Source organism: Pseudorasbora parva, chromosome 13 (assembly GCF_024679245.1).
Source record: "Pseudorasbora parva isolate DD20220531a chromosome 13, ASM2467924v1, whole genome shotgun sequence".
NCBI lineage: Eukaryota > Metazoa > Chordata > Actinopteri > Cypriniformes > Gobionidae > Pseudorasbora > Pseudorasbora parva.
This window is the reverse complement of record NC_090184.1, coordinates 43,711,677-43,738,764: the sequence shown is the minus strand read 5'-3', so window position 1 is coordinate 43,738,764 and position 27,088 is coordinate 43,711,677. Positions and strand designations below refer to the sequence as shown.

The 27,088-nt window shown below is 38.9% G+C and overlaps 1 protein-coding gene across 3 annotated transcripts in view; it reads right to left on the bottom strand.

Annotated features, from left to right (window-relative positions):
- Positions 1–11,828: 11,828 nt before the first annotated feature.
- Positions 11,829–27,088, bottom strand: part of plat (plasminogen activator, tissue) — a 35,352-nt gene continuing 20,092 nt past the window's right edge. For all 3 annotated transcript variants that reach the window (XM_067414536.1, XM_067414538.1, XM_067414537.1), the window contains exons 7-15: positions 26,454–26,545; positions 26,113–26,287; positions 24,023–24,108; positions 22,859–22,921; positions 21,224–21,431; positions 19,930–20,066; positions 17,498–17,638; positions 15,749–15,897; positions 11,829–12,958 (exon numbers count right to left, since the gene is read on the bottom strand). In XM_067414536.1, the coding sequence (XP_067270637.1) occupies positions 12,797–12,958; positions 15,749–15,897; positions 17,498–17,638; positions 19,930–20,066; positions 21,224–21,431; positions 22,859–22,921; positions 24,023–24,108; positions 26,113–26,287; positions 26,454–26,545 (1,213 nt within the window). In that variant the 3' untranslated portion in view covers positions 11,829–12,796. The remainder of the gene's footprint in view (positions 12,959–15,748; positions 15,898–17,497; positions 17,639–19,929; positions 20,067–21,223; positions 21,432–22,858; positions 22,922–24,022; positions 24,109–26,112; positions 26,288–26,453; positions 26,546–27,088) is intronic.

The window sequence follows — 27,088 nt, the reverse complement described above, 5'->3', positions numbered from 1 at the left end:
GCAATATTAATCATGGCAAAATAAAATAAAAGCATGTAGGCCTATATAATATTGGACTTTAAATTTATATTATAATACAGGCCATTCCAGTACAAGTAACATTTTTGAATTGGGTCATATAAAAAAAAAAAAAAACTTTACCAGTCAAAACTTGTGTGTGTGTGTGTGTGTGTGTGTGTGTGTGTGTGTGTGTGTGTGTGTGTGTGTTGCAGACTGTCAACATCACAAAAGGGAAACATTAAAAAAAAATTGTCTATTACAACCCCTAGAATTATCTCATTGCTTAAATCACAAGTTGAGAGTAATTTGGGCAGAAACCTCTCCATCTAACCCTCCCGTCCCGTCACACTGATGGTACTTAGATTTTTCCAGGGTTGGCAGATCTGGAATTAAATCCACCTCTGATTACATTCATTTTAATCGAGATGCACCATCAGGAATTCAGAAAAGGATGGAATAATTACACTGCACCGTTAAGAAAGATCTGAATGGTTCAGATTATCTGATTGTTGATATTAAACATGTATTTTATTCCACATCTTACCCCTTATCTCCTCTGACCACTTCAACCACCAATTCAGTACATCCACCAGCATGTAAAAAACTTCTCAAACTATTCTAGTGTGTTATTATGCCATTACATTCCTAATGCTTCAAAAATATAATTTACAAATGTGTGCAATTTAATCATATTAGTGTAAAATGCATATATGCTTGGAAATAGTTCCTTCTTTCATTGTAGCTCTGTGGCTCCATACTGATCTGTTCATTGGTGAGATTTTCACTTTTAGTTGAATTTATGTTAGAAATGTTGCTCTAACAATCCAGTTTAGAGATTGAGATGATTCTCTGTTTTAGTTAGTATTCTGTTCCTGACTTGATTAACATTTCATGCACTGCAGTCAGTCCAATTGTAATCAATATTGTATTTATTGCAAGTGCAAGATGATTTCTGAATCTTCTCACCTATAACAATTTTCATGACATCTGTCGCTTTTTAGCTTTCAGTATAACAACTCCTCATTCATTCAACTCCACTGCAAGACCTCCAGTAAACTCCACTGCAAACCCTTCATTCAACTCCTCTGCAAGACCTCCAGTAAACTCTAGTGCAAACCCTTCATTCAACTCCACTGCAAGACCTCCAGTAAACTCCACTGCAAACCCTTCATTCAACTCCACTGCAAGACCTCCAGTAAACTCCACTGCAAACCCTTCATTCAACTCCTCTGCAAGACCTCCAGTAAACTCTAGTGCAAACCCTTCATTCAACTCCACTGCAAGACCTCCAGTAAACTCCAGTGCAAACCCTTCATTCAACTCCTCTGCAAGACCTCCAGTAAACTCCAGTGCAAACCCTTCATTCAACTCCACTGCAAGACCTGCAGTAAACTCCACTGCAAACCCTTCATTCAACTCCACTGCAAGACCTCCAGTAAACTCCACTGCAAACCCTTCATTCAACTCCACTGCAAGACCTCCAGTAAACTCTAGTGCAAACCCTCCATTCAACTCCACTGCAAGACCCCCAGTAAACTCCACTGCAAACCCTTCATTCAACTCCACTGCAAGACCTGCAGTAAACTCCACTGCAAACCCTTCATTCAACTCCACTGCAAGACCTCCAGTAAACTCCACTGCAAACCCTTCATTTAACTCCACTGCAAGACCTCCAGTAAACTCCAGTGCAAACCCTTCATTCAACTCCACTGCAAGACCTCCAGTAAACTCCAGTGCAAACCCTTCATTCAACTCCACTGCAAGACCTCCAGTAAACTCCACTGCAAACCCTTCATTCAACTCCACTGCAAGACCTCCAGTAAACTCCACTGCAAACCCTTCATTCAACTCCACTGCAAGACCTCCAGTAAACTCCACTGCAAACCCTTCATTCAACTCCACTGCAAGACCTCCAGTAAACTCCACTGCAAACCCTCCATTCAACTCCACTGCAAGACCTCCAGTAAACTCTAGTGCAAACCCTTCATTCAACTCCACTGCAAGACCTCCAGTAAACTCCACTGCAAACCCTTCATTCAACTCCACTGCAAGACCTCCAGTAAACTCAAGTGCAAGCCCTTCATTTAACTCCACTGCAAGACCTCAAGTAAACTCCACAGCAAACCCTTAATTTAACTCCACTGCAAGACCTCCAGTAAACTCCACTGCAAACCCTTCATTTAACTCCACTGCAAGACCCCCAGTAAACTCCACTGCAAACCCTTCATTTAACTCCACTGCAAGACCTCAAGTAAACTCCACAGCAAACCCTTAATTTAACTCCACTGCAAGACCTCAAGTAAACTCCACTGCAAACCCTTCATTCAACTCCACTGCAAGACCTCCAGTAAACTCCACTGCAAACCCTTCATTTAACTCCACTGCAAGACCTCAAGTAAACTCCACTGCAAACCCTTCATTCAACTCCACTGCAAGACCTCCAGTAAACTCCACTGCAAACCCTTCATTTAACTCCACTGCAAGACCTCCAGTAAACTCCACTGCAAACCCTTCATTCAACTCCACTGCAAGACCTCCAGTAAACTCCACTGCAAACCCTTCATTCAACTCCACTGCAAGACCTCCAGTAAACTCCAGTGCAAACCCTTCATTCAACTCCACTGCAAGACCTCCAGTAAACTCCACTGCAAACCCTTCATTCAACTCCACTGCAAGACCTCCAGTAAACTCCAGTGCAAACCCTTCATTCAACTCCACTGCAAGACCTCCAGTAAACTCCACTGCAAACCCTTCATTCAACTCCACTGCAAGACCTCCAGTAAACTCCACTGCAAACCCTTCATTCAACTCCACTGCAAGACCTCCAGTAAACTCAAGTGCAAGCCCTTCATTTAACTCCACTGCAAGACCTCAAGTAAACTCCACAGCAAACCCTTAATTTAACTCCACTGCAAGACCTGCAGTAAACTCCACTGCAAACCCTTCATTCAACTCCACTGCAAGACCTGCAGTAAACTCCACTGCAAACCCTTCATTCAACTCCACTGCAAGACCTGCAGTAAACTCCACTGCAAACCCTTCATTCAACTCCACTGCAAGACCTCCAGTAAACTCCACTGTAACCCCTTCATTCAACTCCTCTTAACCTGTGCCCCCATTTTATGAGAATTTTCTGAAAATGACATGCCCAAATAAAAATGTCTACGGCTCTTAAACCCTATCCCATGGTCTATATTCATACATCTGGTCTTATTTTAAACTGGAAAGTTGAAATTATGTTACCCAAGAGTCATAACTCAAAGTAGTATAGGAACAACACGGTAAAATAAACATGTAAGTGAATAACGTTTTTTTTAAAGGTTCCCTAGAAAGCAAAACTGTATTTACCTTGAAATAGTTGAACATGGAACTAACACACCATGAGCCTCAAAAAACATTGTTTTCTTCCTTCATGTGTAAATCTTGTGATTGAAAAAGACCACTGACAAAATAGGAGAATCCCAACATAACACAGACTGTGACGTAACCTTCGAGATCATTTTATATTTATGCCTCCCCAAATTTGCATATAATCAGTTCATGTTCAGGGCCCGTGTTAACGTGGACCTGCACCAAATCAACAAAAGTTCTGCAGGTATTATGAATACCCTCCATTTAACTCAACTGTAAACCCTCAATTCAACTCCACTGTAAACAGTCCATTCAACTCTACTGCAAGACCCTCCATTTAAAGGGGTAATGAATTGACAAATCAACTTTCCCTTGAGCTTTTGATACATAAAAGGTCATGGTAATATAAGAATATCCTGTAAATATTAGAGCTGAAAACTTCCTTGGTAGTCAAAAAAAAGCTTTTATAGACACCAAGCCCAGAAAACAATCATGTGCGCATCTATACGTCATCGCGCAATGAAACGCCTCTACAGAATAATAAGCATGGTCAGAGCACATCTAATTCAGTAGCCCCGCCCACCGCCCACAAGATAGCAAGATATTGTGGAAGAGAACAGTCGCTGCATAAGCTTCCTTCAGATCCTAATATTAGGAATGTGTGATACTACATTTATTTGTAATGAAGTTCCAGCTCATGTGGGGTAGACATTATACACGTGTTTGCTTCATTTCACTTAGGAATCGTTTGTAAACAAGTTTTAGGTGCTGGATTTGCAGACACAATGTTGTGCCTTCTATATTGGATCCAACAGAAATGGTGCAACACAATTATGTGAGTAAAATGTCTTTTTTATATGTAATAGTAGCCTGTCCGCAGGCAGTAAATCTCAAATAGTGAAATAATATTCCTTTCTTGATCTAGGCACGCACCTCATGTGAACTGACAGGGGAGCTGAAGCTCATAAAATATGTAAATCTTATCCAATCCTAGCCATGGGCATTTACTCACAAGTCTCCAGTGCGGCACGCCCGTCAAAACCCAACGTTCAGAAGAGAGCCTCGAAACCAGTGTAGAAAATAACCTATTACTTATTAGTTATGATGTTTTTGAATGTAAAAAAAAAAACACAAACGTCATTAGTTGACCTCAGACAACAGTAACTCCACTGCAAACCTTCAGTCAACTCCACTGCAAACCTTCAGTCAACTCCACTGCAAACCCTCCAATCAACTCCACTGCAAACCGTCAGTCAACTCCACTGCAAACCGTCAGTCAACTCCACTGCAAACCGTCAGTCAACTCCACTGCAAACCGTCAGTCAACTCCACTGCAAACCGTCAGTCAACTCCACTGCAAACCGTCAGTCAACTCCACTGCAAACCGTCAGTCATCTCCACTGCAAACCGTCAGTCAACTCCACTGCAAATCTTCAGTCATCTCCACTGCAAACCGTCAGTCAACTCCACTGCAAATCTTCAGTCATCTCCACTGCAAACCGTCAGTCAACTCCACTGCAAATCTTCAGTCATCTCCACTGCAAACCTTCAGTCAACTCCACTGCAAACCTTCAGTCAACTCCAGTGCAAACCTTAAGTCAACTCCACTGCAAACCTTCAGTCAACTCCCCTGCAAACCTTCAGTCAACTCCACTGCAAACCTTCAGTCAACTCCACTGCAAACCTTCAGTCAACTCCAGTGCAAACCTTCAGTCAACTCCACTGCAAACCGTCAGTCATCTCCACTGCAAATCTTCAGTCATCTCCACTGCAAACCTTCAGTCAACTCCACTGCAAACCTTCAGTCAACTCCACTGCAAACCTTCAGTCAACTCCACTGCAAACCTTCAGTCATCTCCACTGCAAACCGTCAGTCATCTCCACTGCAAACCTTCAGTCAACTCCAGTGCAGCTCCACCCTAAGGTAATTTGTGTGTGTGTGTGTGACAGTCATCAGATTGTGTTCTACTACATGATTAATGTATTTTGATATAAAATTATATTTATTGATATCAATTATTTATTGATAAAAATACTGCAAATATACTAGGAAATCTTCATCTTTTCTCCTTTTATAGTCAAAACCGCTCCAACGGCACCAAACCAAACAACACTTTGACACTGACAGGTATGTTTTACACTTCTTTATTTCCTATAATTATTCTTTATCATGTGATTCTGTATAATTATTCTGAATTCTGTAGATAGTAAACATAAAATGTTGCAATGACCCCTAGGTAACTGATGATTATAATTACTTTATAAAAGTAAGTAAGATCCTTTCCATATGTGACAAAAAGTAATAATTATGAAACTAAGCAGAATCTGCATTTTCAATGATATTTTCATCAACAGCACATGCAGTAAGAACCTGCACACACACTCACACAGATAAATCCTGAATTCTCTCAGATACAACATTCATGATGTTTGTCACTTTAGTTTTCAATACCACAACTGCAGCACCTCCATTCAACTCCATTGCACAACATGCATGTGTGTTTACATATGTAAGTCTAGTTTTACCATCACTGTTATAACAGAAGTACAGTGAAACCGATATCATTAATAAGCGTTTTGGTCTTTTGCAGATGTTCTCACATTACTCACTAATCTGGAGGTGGAGGTTTTGGCCGAGGAGTCGTCGACTGAAGAAGAGCGTCAGGCTGCACTGCGTCAGGTGAGAGGAGCGGTTCTGACTGTTCACACACTTACACTACACGAAATCTACTCAAGTGTGCTGCTGATTGTAAAGTACCTAGTTTTAAACATTTAAACAAGTATGTCAGTATTTGAACTACATAAAAAGCATTAGCATCAAGCTAAATTCATGAAACTCAGCTTCAGCCTCACAGTTGCTCTACAATCAAGTTTATTGTGAACAGGTGTGATGTCATGTCCCTTTTAGGCCCCAAAGGGTGCATCTAAATCAGCTCCCTAGTTCAGTAGTTATAGGGCACTGATCAGGGAGTCAGCCCATTGACTTATGTCCTAATCCGTGCCCTAACGACTGAACTAGGGAGCCGATCGAGACGCACCCAAAGTGATTCTTCTGATTCTTCTTCTTCTTCATTGGCGGTTGGCAGACCAGAGGTTAGTTGCATAAACTTAGCCACTATGTTAAAGGTCCACTGAAATCAAAATTTAAGTTGTTTAGCTTTTAGTATGACTGTGTTAGCCTTAAAGTTATGAATAAGCTGGTATGTTCCCAAACTATGACAAAATTTGCATTCAGGAGATATAAGCATTCAAAATGTACACTTCCTTTAAAACGAATCTCAGATTTTGGTGACATCATCACAGACTTCACTTTCTCGTCAAATCTTCTGTCCAATCAAAATGCTCTCTAGAATCTAAAGCCCGCCCCCTTACACTGCTGAAGCGGCGGCTGAAATCGGTCAGTTGTTAACACACATTTACTAATTTCTACATGGTGAAAGGCCCATAGCACACTATATATGTGATAGGAAACGATTCAGTGTAAATATGCTTTCATTTGAGTCGAATTAAGTCTGTTTTCACGTTAGTTTCACGCACCGCAGCCGCGCACACACCTCAACGGCTCTGGTCTTAAGTTAGACTACAGACACGAGAGCGCAGCGCGGATCATATGAGCGAGTCCGCGCAGACAACATATCGACCCATTTGAATTCTGCATTTCAAAGCGATATTGAGGAGATTATGATGGTAAACAGTGTTAGAGGAAACTGGCTTCACCAAACAGAAAGGTCCGCTCTTGCGCTCTAGTCAAACTGTATATTAACGAAACGCTATTGGCTGTTTCAAAAAAGGGGAGGAGCTGCTAACAGCTGAAGGCGTTTCAGGGGAAATCACGTCAACATATTGAATAATGCGGCGCGTTTCAAAGCACTTCAGTGGGCCTTTAAGACTGTTTCTTAAGCACTAATTTTTCCAACTAGCAATCAGTCTTACTTTTTGTACTACTTTTGTCTTAAATTGAACTAATCTACCATTTTATGTAACTGATTTTAAAAAGTTAGGACCAGTCTTAAAGTAAAAAATTGATGACTAACTTTTAAGACTAGTCTAAGTGGTTTATGCAGCCGGCCCCAGCTTTCGGTGCATTACCGCCACCAACTGAACTGGAGTGTGAAGCATCAATGAAAAAAACAAAACTATATTCTTAAATCAATTCCTGTTTCCTTTAAAAACCTCAATATTGCATAGGAATTTGTTCATTTTTCTCCTCTAGAATATTTTCTGATGACGTTGTATTATACTCCATTTCCTTCATCTTATCTTTTAACTCATGTCTTTTATTTTTACATGCTATGCAATTTATGAGAACATGTTCAACCATTTCTGGTTCATTACAATTATTGCAGTTAGTTTAGTCAGTTAGTGAGTTTATAGTCAGTTTAACATACTTTAAGTTGAAATAACTTAAACATCCAAGTCGATTGTAGTGCAAAAGTTCAAAATTTGCCTCTCTTTTTTTTTTACAGTGTAGCTACTGGGGTTCCCCAGGGCTCAGTGCTTGGACCACTTCTCTTCTCCATCTACATGTCATCATTAGGTTCTGTCATTCAGAAACACGGCTTCTCCTATCACTGCTATGCTGATGACACTCAAGTCTACTTCTCATTTCAACCAGATGATCCTACAGTCAGTGTTCGTATCGCTGCCTGTCTGACAGTCATTTCTGACTGGATGAAAGAGCATCATCTTAAACTCAATCTTGCAAAGACAGAATTACTTGTTGTCTCAACCAACCCAGCACTTCATCAAAATTTCTCCATTCAGCTCGGTTCATCAACCATAACTCCATCCAGGAGAGCCAGGAACCTTGGAGTTGTGATTGATGACCAGTTAAACTTCACTGACCACATTACTGCAACAGCCCGGTCCTGCAGATTTGCTTTATACAACATTAGAAAGATCAGACCCTTCCTATCAGAACAGGCTGCACAACTCCTGGTTCAAGCTCTTGTTCTCTCCAGACTGGACTATTGTAATGCTCTTCTGGCTGGGCTTCCAGCATGCACTATCAAACCCTTGCAGCTGATCCAGAATGCAGCGGCGAGAGTGGTCTTTAATGAGCCGAAGAGAGCTCATGTTACGCCTCTCTTCATCAGACTGCACTGGTTGCCAATGGCTGCTCGCATCAAATTCAAGGCTCTAGTTCTCGCCTACAAAACAACCACTGGCTCTGCACCAATATACCTAAACTCACTTGTTCAGACTTACACACCCTCCAGAAGCTTGTGTTCTGCGAATGAGCGGCGCCTCGTGGTTCCATCCCAAAGAGGCATGAAATCGCTCTCACGGACATTTTCCTGGACCGTTCCCACCTGGTGGAATGACCTGCCGATCTCAATTCGTGCTGCCGAGTCTGTAGCCATTTTTAAAAAACATCTTAAGACACATCTCTTCCAACTCCACCTGACCAATAAAGACTAGCACTTAACTATCCAATTACATTTTCTGTTTGTTTGTCTTAAAAAAATAATTTTAAAAAATGTGTGTACTGTGCTCGACTAACTGAGACTTCTTACAGCTCTTGCAGGTTGTTGGCCTTGTTTGTTTCGTTGCTTCTGTTGCTCTCCTCTTTTTGTAAGTCGCTTTGGATAAAAGCGTCTGCTAAATGATTAAATGTAAATGTGATTATCTACCACCTCATTGCCCTCCACCCCTACGTCTAATGTAATTTCCGTTGTTATTTAACCTGTATAATGACTGTAAAATTTCAAATAAAATATCTTGTGTACTGTCAGAATGACCTGATTGTAAACTTTCCAAGGTTGCCATAGAATCACTACATATACCTGCAATCTCAATGTTCATTTCCTCCACCCACTGTAAAGCGAGGAGAACTGCAACTCATTCAACAGTGAATCAAATTAACTCTACTGGCTGGAAGAACTTTTGAGGAAATTCGTGCCGATCAGAAATCCTCTATTATTTCTTGTTGCTGTTGTTCTGGATCTTTCCAAACACACAGTATGTGAATTGCAGTTTTATTGTGCTGTTTTCTCACTTCCTGACATTTTCCTTCTCAGGTTGTAGCTTTGCTGGAGAGTTAAAGGGATACTTCACCACTTTTTCATATTAAACTATGTTATTTCCTTAACTAAAACGAGTTGATTCATTCACTATACCAGTTCATTCACTATGGAACCAAACAGAGATCAGGTTAGAAGTACCAAACACCTCCATCTTTTCCCTATTTAAATATAGTTACACCAATAGTTGAACGACCTTGTACGGTGACATAAAATAAAACGTTGCGCTTTTCTAAGCGGATTAAAAAGGAGAACTATAATGTATGGCAGAATAGCACTCCTGAGAGTACTTTGACTTTAAAAAGTCCCGCCTGAAAAATCCTCCCTCACATCGTAGATATAGATACGTAGATGTATATACGTAGAGGGGAAGCCCTCACTCTCTCATTTCTGTCAATAGGGGGGAGGGGGAGATGTGAGGGAAGATGTTTCAGGAAAATGTAAAGACGTGACTGTTTGGATTTGATAATTGGCGGTTAAGTAGCTTGGTGAGGAGCACCAAAGATGTCTATTCACAAGTTTTTAAAGCGTTGATCATTGTAGCCAATCACAGACAATATGTTGAGCGTGTGAACACAACGGCCAATCAGAGGTGTATAAGAATCGTGAAGCACCACGACACTTACGCGAGAATAATATGACGTAGAGCCGGCGTTCTGAGTAACTTTATTTACAAGTAGAGTAAGACATATGTCATATGTAAGCTGTTGAATTCTACATTGATTGTACTTAAGGTCTTAGTGTATTGCTCAAAATGGTGGTAAATTTTGCATTTCCTGGATGCCTAAAGCGTTAGAAGCATCATTCTCACGCACAAAAACTCTTCTCGTGTCTTCATAAATGATTGTAGAGCCGCTGTAGTGAGATGGGCTTTGTAACGACGTCTTTAGTGCCTTTATGGGTCTTGAGAGAGGAAATGACATTGGTGTCAATGAAGGCCTTTCTGAGCCATCGGATTTCAACACTAATATCTTGAGTGAATATAAAACATTTGTTCTGAAGATGAACAAAGGCCTTACAGGTGTCCCACATCAAGATGTTTGGTCTGGAAACTCACCATTGACAGCTCAATCCGAGGGGCGGATAAACGGTTGTCTGTCAAACTCCCTCTGCACGCGATAGGATAGCGCTTCACCAACCAGAGCAACGAAGGTGAAGCAGAGCTCGTTGAAAGATTAAACATTCGTCGTATCCGGTCAGCAAAACTCTGAAGACATCTTGCTTTCTTAAGAATGACTTCAGTGCCGTTCTTTGTTCTTTTCTCAGAGAAAAGCTCAACTCCAAGTCTTCCAGAGTCGCGGTCAAAGCTGATTCGAAAGACCGTCGCCGTTCGCCAGTTTCTTTTTTCACAAGTAGCACGCAACTGTGCCGTCATTATGTTAATCCCGTCCACCGACGCTATACACGATGTGATTGGCCTGACCAGAGATTATTTTCGTTTTTTCCAGCTCGCAAGCCAACGGAGAGTTGCTAGACTAACATTACCCTGGCTGTAAATTAGATCTGCTGCTGCTAGGGTGTGTCTAGATTTCTAGATAGCGACGTGAATATGTTTGTACCATAAACTGTAAAAAAAAATATGGATGTAGTGTCTGTGATGTCTCCCATAGGATTCTGAAGAGCCGTTCTGAAGCGTAAATTAGAGACCAGCTGGCCGTCGCCATCTTGGCAGCGCTTCATCTCATGTCTCGCCCGGATAACAAAAAAAATGGGCAAAGAGGCGGGACGTGGGTGGAGCTTAGGTGACCCAATGACTAACAGACAGCAGACAAACGGCTATCCACCTGACACTCAAAGTAACCACGCAGAATTATGCAGAACTTTAAGGCTTTATATAATGTAAACGAATGAGTAATAAAAAAAATTCACCCCCCTCACAGTCGTCATGAAGGGCAATATTAGCCGTATAGACCAAAACCACAATTTGTTACAGGCTGTAAACATGTTTTTTTTCTGCTGTAAAGTTGGGCATTTTAACATGAGCTCAATGAGAGTCTGCTCCTTTTTTTACAGTTTTTTTTTTACAGTCTATGGTTTGCACCAGCGCTGCAATTCACTGAAATCACTACCATCATGACACGACGACAAAAGAGGTAGTTAAAATGACAATGTTATGATACTTAGATTATAGTTAGTAGGCATACATTAGTAGGCATATATTTGAGAATAGACTACATAGATCTGGCTATGTAAACCTATAGTTTGAATTAATTGAATAAATTCTTTGCATAACATATTGACATTACAGTACAGAATAGCCTCGGCATTATCGTGAACATTGTATAAGGATTAATTTAGTGTGTGTCGTTCAAACGGTAGGCTCTCGGGAGCACACAAATAACATCCTTTTGTTTAGTTTTTTCTCGGCAAAAACGTCCTTTATAAAAATCAGTCTGGCTTTCTAACAATTCTTACATATAGTCCCTTTAATAAGGAAATAAACACAATGTGAAGTTTTGCTGTATGACTCCTGAAATGACTTTTTTATTTTGTAACCGTTTCTCAGTTATTCCTGAAATTATTAACCCATGATACGGTTAGACTAATTCATCTTTCATATTCAAATAATTACATTGTGAATTCACAAAAACACTTGCTGAAAAAAAAAATATTTTTGTTATTTGTTATACAAGACAAAGAAATGTTCCCATTTCATGAAAATAATGTACAAGCATTCACTGTATAAAACCCCCCTCAAAAAAACATAATTTAGCACTAGCTGCTCGTGTGTATAAAAGTTTATAAAATATGTTAAATAGTTAAATATTAACTTAATATGCATCCCAACATCTAAAGTCTGTAATAATGTCAGATCTGGGTTGATTTTGCAGTCAAACATCCAGTTGGACCTGAAGTCGTATTATATACAGCCCATTTGAATCTGTTTGGATAAACGCAGAAACACTGACCATGAAACAAACGCCTCTCTGACCCAGCAGAAGTTTAGTGTTAAAAACCTGTACAATTATTACCATCTAACATCATTATAAGAGCAGAAGCGTCACGTAACATTCAAAAGTGCCATCTTTACTATATAAAAGCAAAGCAAAAGTGCTTCTAAGTCTATTGGTTTAAAATATGAAGTGCTTTTAAAGGATCTTGTGCGTGAGTTAGCACTTTAGCATCCTAGAAGTCTTCATCCTGTCATCTTTTGGAGAACCTTCGGTTTGGAAGCTCAAATTTAAGGCCGTGTTGTGTGATGTCTTTGGGTTCAGATTTCTTGTCCTGTGTGTAACATGATCTACGACAATGGACTCGCAGCATTAGCGTCACATTCCCACGGCACTGATGGAGTCCTCCCCAGACGCCACCTAACACAACTGGAGAGCGGGTCAAATGTCCAGCAGGCGTGGAGGCCCATCTGCTTATCTTCCGTACCCAACAGTCTCTGTATTTTGTGCTAATGATGTTGTTTTTTTGTCTCAGTTCGCTCTCGTCTTGCTGGAGATCCAGTTTAAGTACTTTGTGACACGTGTGTAAACGCCAGGTACGTCTTTCTTTCCGCATCCGTCGCCCCAGCTGATTAAACCCATCAGAGTCATCCTGCCGTTCTTCGGACACACGAGAGGACCACCAGAATCTCCCTGAAGAAAGACCGGGGAAAAAACGAATCAGTCAACACGCATAAATCATTTCACACACCGTTTACGATGGCTAGTGGGGGTGTGCAATACCAACAAAAAAAAAACGTCTTGATATTTTCTGGGATTTATCGATAACAGTAACTAGATGATATTTCGCTGAGTGAGTTATTCAAATTCTTACATTTAATCAATAAATGTAACCATAATAATTAGACAATATTTTGCTGTATTGGGAAGAAATTATCTTTTCCAATATGTTTAAATAGATTTTTACCTTTAAAAAAAATTTTTTTTTACTTGTTTGATTTTTTGATTTGATTTATTTAAAAAAAAAAATTAAAACAAGTACAGTCAAGCCCAAAAGACCATTTCATACATATAAAAAAAAACAAAAAAAAACTGTTGAGGATAAAATACACAAAAAAAGCCATAGGCTTATTTCCATTGTGTTTAAATGTATGCATCATCTGTAGTGTCAAATTCTTACATTTAATCAATACATTTAACCATAATAATTAGACGATATTTTGCTGAGTGTGTTATTGTGTAGAAAGTATCTTTTCCGATACGTTTAAATAGATTTTTACCTTTAAAAAGCCATTTTTTGTACTTGTTTAAATGTATGCATCCTCTTTAGTGTCAAATTCTTACATATAATCAGAATCAACACAATTAATCTTTAATCTTTGCAGAGCAAACACAGAAGCTCATCTGGATCAGTTACACACAGTTTACTGAGCTCAGAGGAACAGGAATGAGTTTAACCTGCAGTTACTAATGCACAAATAATATTTTTATTTTTTAAACAGAAAACATTGAATATTCATATTTTGTAATTATTTATCAAATGAAAAGATACTATAAATGTGAAATTAAGTCTCTATCAATCATTCATTCCACCAAATTATTCAAACTGCTGATTCATTCAGGAATTAAGCATTTGACTCTCTTAATGAGTGAGTCATTGAATCATTCATTCAACTGATTCATTCAAACAGCTGATTTATTCAGGAATTAAGCTTTTGACTCTCTTAATGAGTGAGTCATTGAATAATTTATTCGACCAAATGGCTGATTCATCCAGGAACAAAGTATTTGACTCTCTTAATGAGTGAGTCATTGATTCATTCATTCAATCGATTCGTTCATTCAGTAATGAAACACCGCCATGTGACGCTCAGAGACGCAAACAGATGCAACAGCAAAAAAGCCATGGGGCTTTGTTTGGAACTAAAAACAGGCAATATTGAGTCTAAAATGCAAGTCACTGAATATTAACTTCTTTTTCACTGAACTGTTGTATAAAATTAATATCACATTTGTAATCTGCTGATATTTGGAGAGAAAAAAACTGCACTCTTCATTTGATATTGATTAACTATATTAAATTATATAAATATAAAAGACGTGCGAGGTATTTTGTCCCTTATCTTGAATGTTGAGGGTATTATAAATGCATTTTAATAGAGTAAATCACGCAGTGAACGTGTGCACTGTAAATGTGCACTAGTGTAACCTACTAGACTACAGCACTAGTGTATGTAAAGTGTTCAGATGTAAAAGCCTCTAAATCCATCTGATGTTTTTCTCTTTAAAATAAGCATTTTAGTCAGGCTTCCATGTATAGGTTTCTACCTAAGTACCGGTACGTCTGAATGGGCTGATGCTGGGATTTAGTGGGTTTGAAGTAACCGTATTTTATGAGCATATACTATATGTAGAGAGCTCAGTATCGTTATCTCATTTTTGACCGAAGTGGCTTTTCAATTGAACTCTTCAATTGTGTTGCTCTCTTGGTGTGTTTGTGTAACGTGAGGGACATACACGATAATGTCCAGAGGTGGACAAAGTACACAACTTCATTACTTGAGGAAAAGTAAAGTCCTACTGGTCAAATATTACTCCGTTACAAGTGAAAGTTGTAAAAACAGATTTTTACTCAAGTAAAAGTACAGAAGTATTTGTGTTCAAAAGTACTTAAGTATAAAAGTAAATTTCCTTTTTTATGTCAACGCATTATTTTATTATTGTTGTATAAATGCACATTATGCCATCATGGTTTAAGCCAGTCAGTGACGCTCCATCTGACACACTAGCATACGACTAACTTAAACTCATTTAAATACTTGTAGAAAAGTTACAAAGCTCTTTATGAAGCTGCTGTCACTTTAAGGCCGAATGCACGGATCCAATACACTGATACACATCTGATATTCTCACACTGTTCACCTTCACTGAAGACAGAATCAACTTTGTTTATGTGAATACTCCACAAAATGAGCATTTTGATATCCGTCTTCTTCCATTTTTGCTCTAAACTATAAATCAGTGTTTAATAAATGCTGTGAAATCATTGAACTTCACGAGACTCTACAAGAGTGATTCCTGAAAGGCTTTCTGCAAAAACCCAAACACCTTTTAAAGAAGAAAAAAATCATCCTCTGACTTTCAGAGCTGCGACAGAAACGACTTTCGACTTCGAGGACCTTGATAGAAATGTAGAGGAGTAAAAAGGACGATATATGTCTTTCAAATGTAGTGAAGTTAAAGTCATACGTTTCCAGAAAAAATAATACTCCAGTAAAGTACAGATACTCAAAAAGTGAACTTAAGTACAGGACTCGAGTAAATGAGCTTAGAACTGTCCACCTCTAATAATGTCAGATCGCACATCGTTAATATAACATTCATGATATTATCGTAGATGATATATATATATATATATATATATATATATATATATATATATAGCATAGCCCTAATAACTATCATATGCAAAATGTGTGTCACCTTGCAGGCGTCGTCCAGGCCGCGGGTGTCTCCGGCACAGAGCATGTTTGAGGTGACGAGACGGCCGGACAGCTTCTCCGGCACACACTGATCCTGCGGCCAGAGCCGAACCATACCACGCTTTATTCTCTCAGAGTAAAACGGAGAAACTGAGAGAGAACCACAGAAGAGTACAATTATTATACAATACCTCAGTTATAATTCTTGTCTTGTCTAAAGTCTTGTTTTTCAGTTACAATATCTAAAAACCCTTCAAACAAGATACATTTACATGACAAGCAGCCCTGATACAGTAATGCACTCTAAAAAATGCAGGGTTGAAAGCAACCCAAGTTGGGTTGGAAATGGACAAACCCAGAAATTGGGTTGTTTGAACGGTTCCATTCACTGGGTTCAAACAACCCAATTTCTGGGTTGTTTTTAACCCAGCATTTTGTTGAGTGTAAGATTTGTATTTGTGATGTATATGTAATGAGACACAATCCGAAACAAGCTGTTTTCTGAGCTTGGATTTAATAAATGCAAATAAAACTCAATAAAAGCTTTTTTATTTTTGATTAACGAGGAAGTTTGGAGTTCTGATATTTTTATAGTAAAATGTCCAAATATCAAGGGCAATTTAATTTCTCAATTCATGACCTCTTTAATGCATTAACTAACATTTAATAATGCATCTGTTACAGTATTTATTCATCTTTGTTACCATTAGTTTATTAAAAAATACATCTGTCCATTGTTAGTTTGTGTCAGCTCAGAACTATTAAATAATATTAACAGTTACAGTAGTGGCCAGAAGTCATGTCTAGAAATTACAAGTTTGATTAAACCATTAAAATATAAGTATTTAAATATGAGGGAAGAACACTAAACATGGTGAATATATTCATATGACTAAATAGCTTGGCAAAACTACAGCTATAAAAAATGCAAAGAAAAAGAAAAAGCATGCAACACAACACAATTAGATAATTCTCTGGTATAATAATATATTTCATTGGTTCTCTCTCGTTTTTGCATGCATTCATAATTCCTTTGCATGTCAGCCTGGCCACAAAGTATGTCCACAATTTGTCATGTTTCATTGCGTTATCATCACAAATAAACCAATCGACTCGAGCACGACTAAACAATATGCCTTGCTTTCAAAATCATTTACACATTTTTTGTATTATTTTAATAAACAGTGAAGTCCTATGTTGGACATCACTTTTGGCCACTACCTTACTGTTTTAATAATGTACCCTTATGAAACAAAAATATATTGCAATATATTTGAAAATATCATGCAATATATTCACATATATGGGATTTAATATTTATATTTTCCAATATATTGCAATATATTGAAAGCGGCAATCATTTGTATATTTGATAATAACTATAAATATATAATATATTTTATAATACCATCAATATATTATTCCATATATTAAAATATATTTCAAGAAAATATATTGGTATATAATATAATACCCTTTCGTAAGGGTACTGAAATGATCAATGACTAAGATTAATGCTTTAGAAGTATTTCTCATTGTTAGTTCTCATGTAGTTAATCAAAATACACTCGTATTAAAGACACAATCTATGATCACAAGTCATAATTATGTGTGCAGTGTTGCTGCCCAAGTGAATGTGTCTCATTTGAAGGACTTTTAGAAGGACAAAAAGTAAAAATAGACCAATTAAAAATGTACAAGTTCTTGAGTGAGATATGCAACGGTGGCAGAGAGTAACGCTGAATCTTACATTCTTCCTCTTTCCCGTATCCCGAGATCTCACACTCCGTCCAATCCGGTAAAACCAGGTTAGGATCAGGTAAACATGCAGGCAGAACTTCAGGAGAGTGGATCGCACAGAGACCGGACTCGCTCTTCAGCTTGAGTAGAGCTGAAGACACAAAGTCAAAAACACTTACAACTGATCACGCACTTACAAAATCATGCAACTTTATCATCATTTCAGAATTTATAAGGATTTAATTTAATGATATAAGAGTGTGTACTACTGTTTCTTATATTTTACTGTTGCAAACCAGAGAAATTCCACATTTCATAAGCATAAACAATACTATTATCATAACTTTTCTTAATGAGCTAATAGGTTAAAAAGAGTGGCCTTTTTTGTGGCCAGCCTAAGGCACACCTGTGCAATAATTACACTGACTATTCAGCATCTTGATATGCCACACCTGAGAGGTGGATGGATTATCTCGGCAAAGGAGAAGTGCTCACTAACACAGATTTGAGTTCTGCTCATGAAAAATGGGGCAAAAACAAAAGTGTTATGTTTATAATTTTGTTCATAGTAGAATGATTAGTGAAGGATCATGTGAGACTGAAGACTGAAGTAATGATGATGAATTCAGCTTTGATCTCAGGATATAAATTACACTTTACTATATATTCACATAAAGAAAAGCTGTTTTAAATTACAATCATTTGTTTACTGTAATTTTGATCAAATAAATGCAACCTTGATGAGCAGAACAGTCTCTCTTCAAAATAACTCTTACCGACCCCAAACTTTTAAACGGTAGTGTATCAACAAAATAAATAAAATATGTAACATGATAAAATTAGATAAAATATATAAAAATATATAATAAATGTATGGGTCTAAAGCTAAAATCTTCAGTCAGAGCCACAACAAACAGAGCTTTTCTAAACTGGAAGATTCCCCCGTATGATGAGGATGATCTTAGTGATGTTTTATTAAACAAATTTCAGGAGGAGCACGCTCAGATAATTAAACACGAGTGGAGCCAGGGCCGGCGTTTGCTATAGGCGAGCTAGGCGGTTGCCTAGGGCGACATCTGTGTTAGGGGCGCGAGCGCGCTCTAGTGCCGCCCATCACTTCCCATTAAGAATCGGAACAAGCGAAATACAACATAATGTTCATTAAACATGATCATCATAGGGCGCCCCCTCAGCCACACGTTTAATTACTTATCAACCTGATTATTAGATTGAATTGATGGTGATTATTTATTATTAGTTCAGGATTTAGGTCAGGCAAGTGCTCATCTTGCGCGTTCATCAAAAATGAGGCGTCTAAACCCGCGGATGCACAGGGACGGAAAAAGAGAAAAAAAGAAAGGAAGAAAATTGAAAGAAAGCCCAGTATAGAGGTTAGTCTTCTTATCTCAGCCAATAAGTTGTCAAACAAAATAAAATTACTTAGTATCAATCTTATCAACTAATATTTATTTTATAAATATTATTAATATTGTCACCAAGCTATCACTTGCTAGTTTTCTTCATAATTACTATACGTATTGCAAACATAACTTCACTGACAATAATCTACAATAACCTACATGGATGTCATTTAAATATCTAAAGTCCAGTTCGTTATGAATATGGATAACGTATGCATGTTATTTATGAAAAGTACAAACGCTCTCTACGTGGGCGTCGGAAGGAAATAAATACGGCCTCGTTTTTTTTGTTTTTTTGTTTTTACTGGAGCAGCCTAACAAAAGATGCCATATTATTTACATTAAACACAAATATGCTGTGTTCACCAGATTCTTTACAGTGGCTGTTGTGTAGTGGTAACACGCATGGCATCAAGATTTGATGCAGATCGATCAGAGGTTCGATCCTGCCTTTTGCCACACTCGCTCTATTCCCTTTTCCCATCACATATCAGATCGGAAAGGCATTTATTTTCAATAAAAAGTGAGAAAATGTTTGAAAAGTGGAAATAAAGCGTCGAACATGTTTAATAATAAGAGCTTCTCGGTTAGGGGTAGGCCTAGCAAAACAGACGAGCTGAATTAGAATAGAGACGATAAAAGTGAGTGGGGTGGGGTGGAGGGGTGGTGGGCCCAAAACTCCATCTCGCCTAGGGCAACCAAAGAGCTAGAGCCGGCCCTGAGTGGAGCAAATCAAGCTAATCAACGATAAGAGGTGTGTATATATACACAGCAGATTTACCTTCTTTCGTTGACCATTTTCGCATCCCTCCACCACCCCAACTCCTCACTTGATTCTAACAAACTCTTATTAGATGTCAACACAATCTATAACACACTCCAGTCCAGTTCTAGAGTATTCTCTATTCTGAGGCCGGATCCCTCCCCCGGACAGCACGCCAAATACGCATAATCTTTACTCTATTTAATTTGATGTGAGAACTCGTGAAATAATCATTAGGAGAATGTGTGTGAGTCTCACCGATGTCATTGTCATACGTCTCGTCGTCGTACTGCTCGTGGATCCAATATTTCTCCACATCGAAGATCTGCTCGCTGCTGGAGTTCTGGAGCCTGAAGGTTCGACCCAGAACCACCCGAATACGCTTCTCCTCAAATCTGGACACAGACCACAGAGGTCAACAGTGCAAAAAAATCATATTTGCAATCACAATCTTTCTCTTGTCTTCAGTGAAAGTATTTGTCGTCTTTAAAACAAAACACAGGGTATCTGCAGGGTTTTTGAATCAAATTTAACTTCCCTTTTTTCATACAGACGTTAAAATGCACTATCCAAACTTAAATGTTTGTAAATCATGAATGCTTTGGCACATAGACATGAGGCTTGTTTTTAAAAAGACATTTGGATCAGATCAGATTATTGTAGAAGTCAAATTATGTAAGTGAAATAGAAAAAAATTTCTAGAAGTTTAAGTTTATGAAAATGTAAAAATGTAATATTTTATATAAAATATATATTTTACAAAACATGTTTAACTCTTAAACCATGAGAAAATCAAAGCCAAATAAAGCGATAAACAATAATGGTGATTTTGCACGTATCTACTATAAACGCATCCGATGATTTGATTCTCAAGGCCATGATGAAGACACTGAGCTCAGGGAATTAAAATCACTTGACAGCCGTGACATCGACCCAAACACACACACACACACACACACACACACACACACACACACACACACACACACACACACACACACACACACACACACACACACACACACACACACACACACACACACACACACACACGTCTGGTTCGCTATCTTTGTGGGGTCTCTCCATAGATGTAATGGTTTTTATACTGTACAAACTGTACATTCTATCCCTACACTGCCCCTGCCCCTAAACCTACCCATCACACACACACACACACACACACAAAGCCCCTGCCCCTAAACCTACCCATCACACACGCACACGCACACGCACAGGCGCAGACGCGCACACACACACACACACACACACACACACACACACACACACACACACACACACACACACACACACACACACACACACACACACACACACACACACACACACACACACACACACACAGCCCCTGCCCCTAAACCTACCCATCACAGGAAACATTTAGCATTTTTACTTTCTCAAAAAAACTCATCCTGTATGATTAATAAACCTTTTGAAAAGTGAGGACCGCTGGCTGGTGATCTCAGGTTTTACTATCTTTATGGGGACATTTGGTCCCCACAATGTAACTGTGCACACACACACACACACACACCTCTCCTGGAAGCAGTGCGCAGCGGAGAGGATCCAGCAGGAGTCGATGAGGACGCCTCCACACAGGTGGTTGTAGGATTGGGAGCGTGGCCGAAACACAGTGATGGCGGCCTGCCACGGCTGCTCTCGGATGTCGCTGACCTGACCTCCACGAATCCTGAACATGGGCAGCGAGTTTGAAGGAGATTCGGCGCGCTGACCGCAGGAACCTGAGCAGGAGAGAAGTGTGGGAAAACTTTAACACCGCAGCTAAATTCGGCTGTCAGTTCACATTTTAACGCTTAAAGGGATAGTTCACCCAAAAATGAGAATCTGATGTTTATCTGCTGACCCCCAGTGTGTCCAACATGTAGGCGTGTGTTTCTTCAGGAGAACACAAATGAAGATTTTTAACTCAACCGTTGCTGTGTGTCGGTCATATAATGGTGTGAATGGGTAACAACTCTATGAGAGGAAAAAAAAACATGCTTAGGCAACGTGCACAAAAACCCTGCTGCTCCTGACGACACATTGATGTCTTCAGACACGAACCAATCGGTTTCTGTGAGAAACACAACAGTATTTGTGTTATTTTTTTAACCTGATATCAGATGATTCTCATCTAGTATTCCCATCCACTATTACTTCGGTCTGGTATGGTCAAAACTGTCGCGATCATAGATATATATTATGTAGACGCCTCATTCGACTGATCCGCGCAGGCACTAATGAGGAATGATCACGCCAGTTTGACCGTACCTGATGGAAGTAATTTGTAATTTTTTATTTTATTTTTTATTTTACCTTTATTTAACCAGGTTAATCTGGTTAGCGGATGGGAACACTAGATGAGATTCGTCTGATATCAGGTTTAAAAAAAACATAAATACTGTAAAAAATAAAAACGGAAAATGTACTGGTAATTTTCTGCCAGTACATTATCCAGTAATTTTACGGAAATTTCCATTAACCCTTAAAACACAAACTAATGCAATGTGAAAAACACCTGTAAAAATTTGTATTTTTTTTACAGTGTGTGTTTCTCACAGAAACCGATTGGTTCGTGTTTGAAGACATCAATGTGTCGTCAGGAGCAGCAGGGTTTTTGTGCACGTTGCCTAAGCATGTTTTTTTTTCTCTTATAGAGTTGTTACCCATTCACACCATTATATGACCGGCACACAGCAACGGTTGAGTTAAAAATCTTCATTTGTGTTCTCCTGAAGAAACAAACACACCTACATCTTGGACGCACTGGGGGTCAGCAGATCAACATCAGATTCTCATTTTTGGGTGAACTATCCCTTTAATCCCGTTCTCTACACACAGAACAGTCATTTATGATCTGCACGATAATGGTTAAACTAATTATCACGATTATTTAGGTCAAAAATTATAATTGTGATTATTAAATCACAGTTCTTTTAATTGGAGAAATGTACAAAAACTTTAAAAAAAGAACGTTCTGGGAACCACAAATTTATGTTCTGGGAATATTAGAGCAACGTTAGAATAACATTTTAGAAACCAAAAACTAACGTTCCTGAAACATTAGAATAGCGTTAGAGCAATGTGAAAATAACATGGCAGCGGATATTTACACTAAGCGCAAATAGCATGTTCTCAGCGATAGTCTGGTTCTCTTTCAGCGTCTCACCTTGACTGTTGGTGGTTTGAGGGGCTCGTGGTCCGAGTGTGGTGATTGACGGATTTCTCCTCGCTGTGAAGGGAAGACACACACACGGTTCGAAAATATATTTCATAAAAAATATTTCATAGCAAAATATTACAAACTTTTATTACAAAATATTACAAACAAACACATGCCTCTCCGAATGGAATCGAATCGAATCGAATAATAATAATGATGTTTATGATGTTTAGTAGTAACATTTTTATTTCTATTGTTTAGAAATAAAATTTTAAATGCTATTATTTTAATTATAACAATAAAGAAGTGCTGTATTTGTCCTGTAAAATATTTCATTATTATAATACATTTAATATGCACTACAACCTACACTAATAATATTTATGAGCTTTAAACATTTCAAATCCTCGCGCTTCAAACTTCTGTGCACAAAAATATTGGAACTGATTTAAATGCAAACCCCTGTTTGAGAAACCCTGAAATACTCTAGAGATGATAATAATAACTATAATGATAAAGATATAAGGGTCTAAAAATCATTTTAAATTTAAAAGAACAGCAAACTCAACACACCACATCTATAACAATAACACAGAGAAACGATATCGCTGGAATCAGGGCGATGTTTAACAGCTGATGAATAATGAAAACATTGACAGCCAATCAGAATCCATCCTGCTTTATAGAGCGAGCATTTAAAGTGACAGCGCTTATAATAAACAGAGCGATGTTTTCCAGCTGATGAATAATGAAAACATTGACAGCCAATCAGAATCCATCCTGCTTCAAAAGTGCAAGCATTTAAAGCAACAGACGACAAAACTGCAGCGTTTATAATAAACAGAGCGATGTTGTCTGCTTGTGTGAACACTAATATAGTTATGGTTCTTGATGTGAACGGTCTTAAGACTAAACATTCAGCCGCATCTGTTATTCATGTGAGCTGTGCTGATCTTGCAGACTTGAATTAATAAAATTATTTTATTTCAAGCAATATCTAATGACACATAACAAAGGTAATAAAGAAGCATTTTGATTAGTCTGTACAACTAGTTAAATTCATCATACTTTGACATCACGATCCCAACTGCTGCTCGAAAAGGAGTGAGTAGAAGACAACTTATTTAAACCCACCCCAGTTACAATTAAACACTTATTAATTTTACTTACGGCACTTGGGGACGTCACAGAGCTCCCAGGTCAGCTTAGACCCTTTATAAACGTGACACCAGGGGCCGAGGTCTCCATCCGGGTTCCTGTGTGTGAAAACAGCACGAGAGTTAGAGTTTAAACGCTTTCATTTTGCTTTGGCAATGACAGGGCAGTGTTTTTACCACACTCAAAGATTGTTAAGAGCTGTTGTTGGGCACAGTCGCTGATACTCAACAACACTCAAAACATTACTATTTTACACACAACCTTTAATAACTGCAGTAAGATAAAATTCACATATGTTTAATATGGTGAATTTAGGTTGAGTGAGACACATTTTTACGGTGGCCGGGAAGTGCAAAACAACATTACAAAGTGTGAAACACTTTCACGAGGCTCGAGACAAATTTACATTTTGGAAAACATTTTTACCTATCATAAAACACAATTACATGGGCAAAGCACTTTTACCAAGGACAAAAAAAATTACATTTTAGAAAACAAACTAACAAGATAGTCACAAAACAACGAAAAAGGAATACCACACACCGGAAGGGACACGGTGAATGGAATACTGACAGCTGATTGGACAAGACATATGTCACTCATGACAACAGAAATTATGCTGCCTTCCCATGCTATCGGATTTATCGTAAATACGATTTCCAAGGTAAAAATTGCACATGAACGCGCTCTGATGTCGTGTTTTCCACTGGGAAGTTCGGAAATAATTTTGATACCCAAGTTCCCGAGATGGGCGTGGCATAACCGTTAAAAATGGCAGATGGGAGACGAATTTCTGCTGTGGCAGGTGTTTTATTAGGTTTTTTCCCACAACAATTTAATATTAATAATAATAATAATAATGTGTTCGATTTATATAGCGCTTTTCAAGGCACTCAAAGCGCTTTACATAGAAGGGGGAATCTCCTCAACCACCACCAATGTGCAGCAGCACCTGGATGATGCGACGGCAGCCATATTGTGCCAGAACGCTCACCACACACCAGCTGATTGGTGGAGAGGAGACCGAGTGATGAAGCCAATCAGGATATGGGGATGATTAGGAGGCCATGATGGACAGAGGCCAGTGGGCAAATTGGGCCAGGATGCCGGGGTTACACCCCTACTCTTTATCGAAGGACATCCTGGGATTTTTAATGACCACAGAGAGTCAGGACCTCGGTTTAACGTCTCATCCGAAAGACGGTGCTCTTTGTCCGTATAGTGTCCCCATCACTATACTGGGGCGTTAGGACCCACACAGACCACAGGTGAGCGCCCCCTGCTGGCCTCACTAACACCTCTACCAGCAGCTCCTGGTTTTCCCAGTTGGTCTCCCATCCAGGTACTGACCAGGCTCAGCCCTGCTTAGCTTCAGTGGGAAACCAGTCTTGGGCTACAGGGTGATATGGCTGCTGGCAATTTCATTGTCTTGTCGTTAAAGTAGCACATATTTACATTAATTAATAATCATTTGAAGCATATTGGGTATTTTAAACACATCGAAAATCGCATCTAGTTGACCATCATTCCAGAAATGTGAGCAAGCTGACTATCTAGATAGTGTGGTAAAAGTAGCTATACAATAGGATCCTGTATGGCTGAAAACTATTACCATTTTAGTCGTTAAGCAGCCTTATCTTGTCTACATTATGACTTTATTGTGAATGTGATTATAAACGATATGCTTTCGTGTTGTGCTGCTGTGTTTGCCAGTGATTCTGTGATTTTCTGGGACCGGGAAATGACTGAAATGGTTATAGTGTTAAAATAACATTTTCCAAAGACGCACAAAAGTATGAACCTGGCATCCTCCATTCTTTCCGACAACAAAGCACCTGAACACAACAAGCTCGTAATCACGACTTCTGAAGTGGGAAGTAGGAAACTTCCGATAGCACGTGAAGGCGGCATTATAAAGCGGGCTGCGGCAGGAGAAAGTTGATTTAAATGTGCATGTGTAAATATTAGAGCCGTCTATTTTACCGGGTAATTTAGTGCAATTATGGAGAAAGAAAAACTTTTCATTTTAAATATGCGTACCACTATCTGGTTGGGTAAGAAATGGTTAAAAATGCTTAAATTGAATATATAATTCTCTGTACCTGCAGAAGTTGTGGCTGCTGATGCCCGTCTCTCTGGCGTCGGATCTCCATGCGTTGTAGTTTTTAAGAGACACTGCGGGTGAATCCCACGGCAGACACTTCAAACCGCTGCGTGTGACGGCTTTAGTCCCTCTGTAGGTCCGACCTGATCCCTGAGCACACTCTAGATAGGGGTCTGACACCAAAACACAGCGCACATTAGCACACACTACATGCGTATGTATGTGTGTGTGTGTGTGTGTGTGTGTGTGTGTGTGTGTGTGTGTGTGTGTGTGTGTGTGTGTGTGTGTGCGTGTGTGTGTGTGTGTGTGTGTGTGTGTGTGTGTGTTGAATGATTGTACCTATGATGCAGGTCGGCACAGAGCAGAACTCCCATGAGATCTGAGCCTTTTTATAAACATAACACCAGGGTTTAGTGTCTCCATCTGGATTCCTGAGGAAGAAAACAGCCAAAACTTTATTAGGGTACAACGGGGCACACATTAAAGGGTTAGTTCACCCAAAAATTAAAATTCTGTAATTAATTAGTTACCCTAATGTCGTTGGACACCCGTCAGACCTCCGTTCATCTTCACACACAGATGAAGATATTAGTGTGTAAATCCGATGGCTCAGAAAGGCCTTCATTGACACCAATGTCATTTCCTCTCTCAAGACCCATAAAGGCACTAAAGACGTCGTTACAAAGCCCATCTCACTACAGCGGCTCTACAATCATTTATGAAGACACGAGAAGAGTTTTTGTGCGGAAAAAAACGAAATAACGACTAGTATAGTGATGGATCGATTTCAAAACAAAGTTTCGAACTGTTATGAATCAGTGAATTGATTCATGATTCGGATCACGTGTCACGGGTCACGGGTCACTGAAATCATGTGACTTTGGTGATCCGACTCATAAATCGATTCACTGATTCATAATAATAATAATAATAATAATAATGCGTTCAATTTATATAGCGCTTTTCAAGGCACT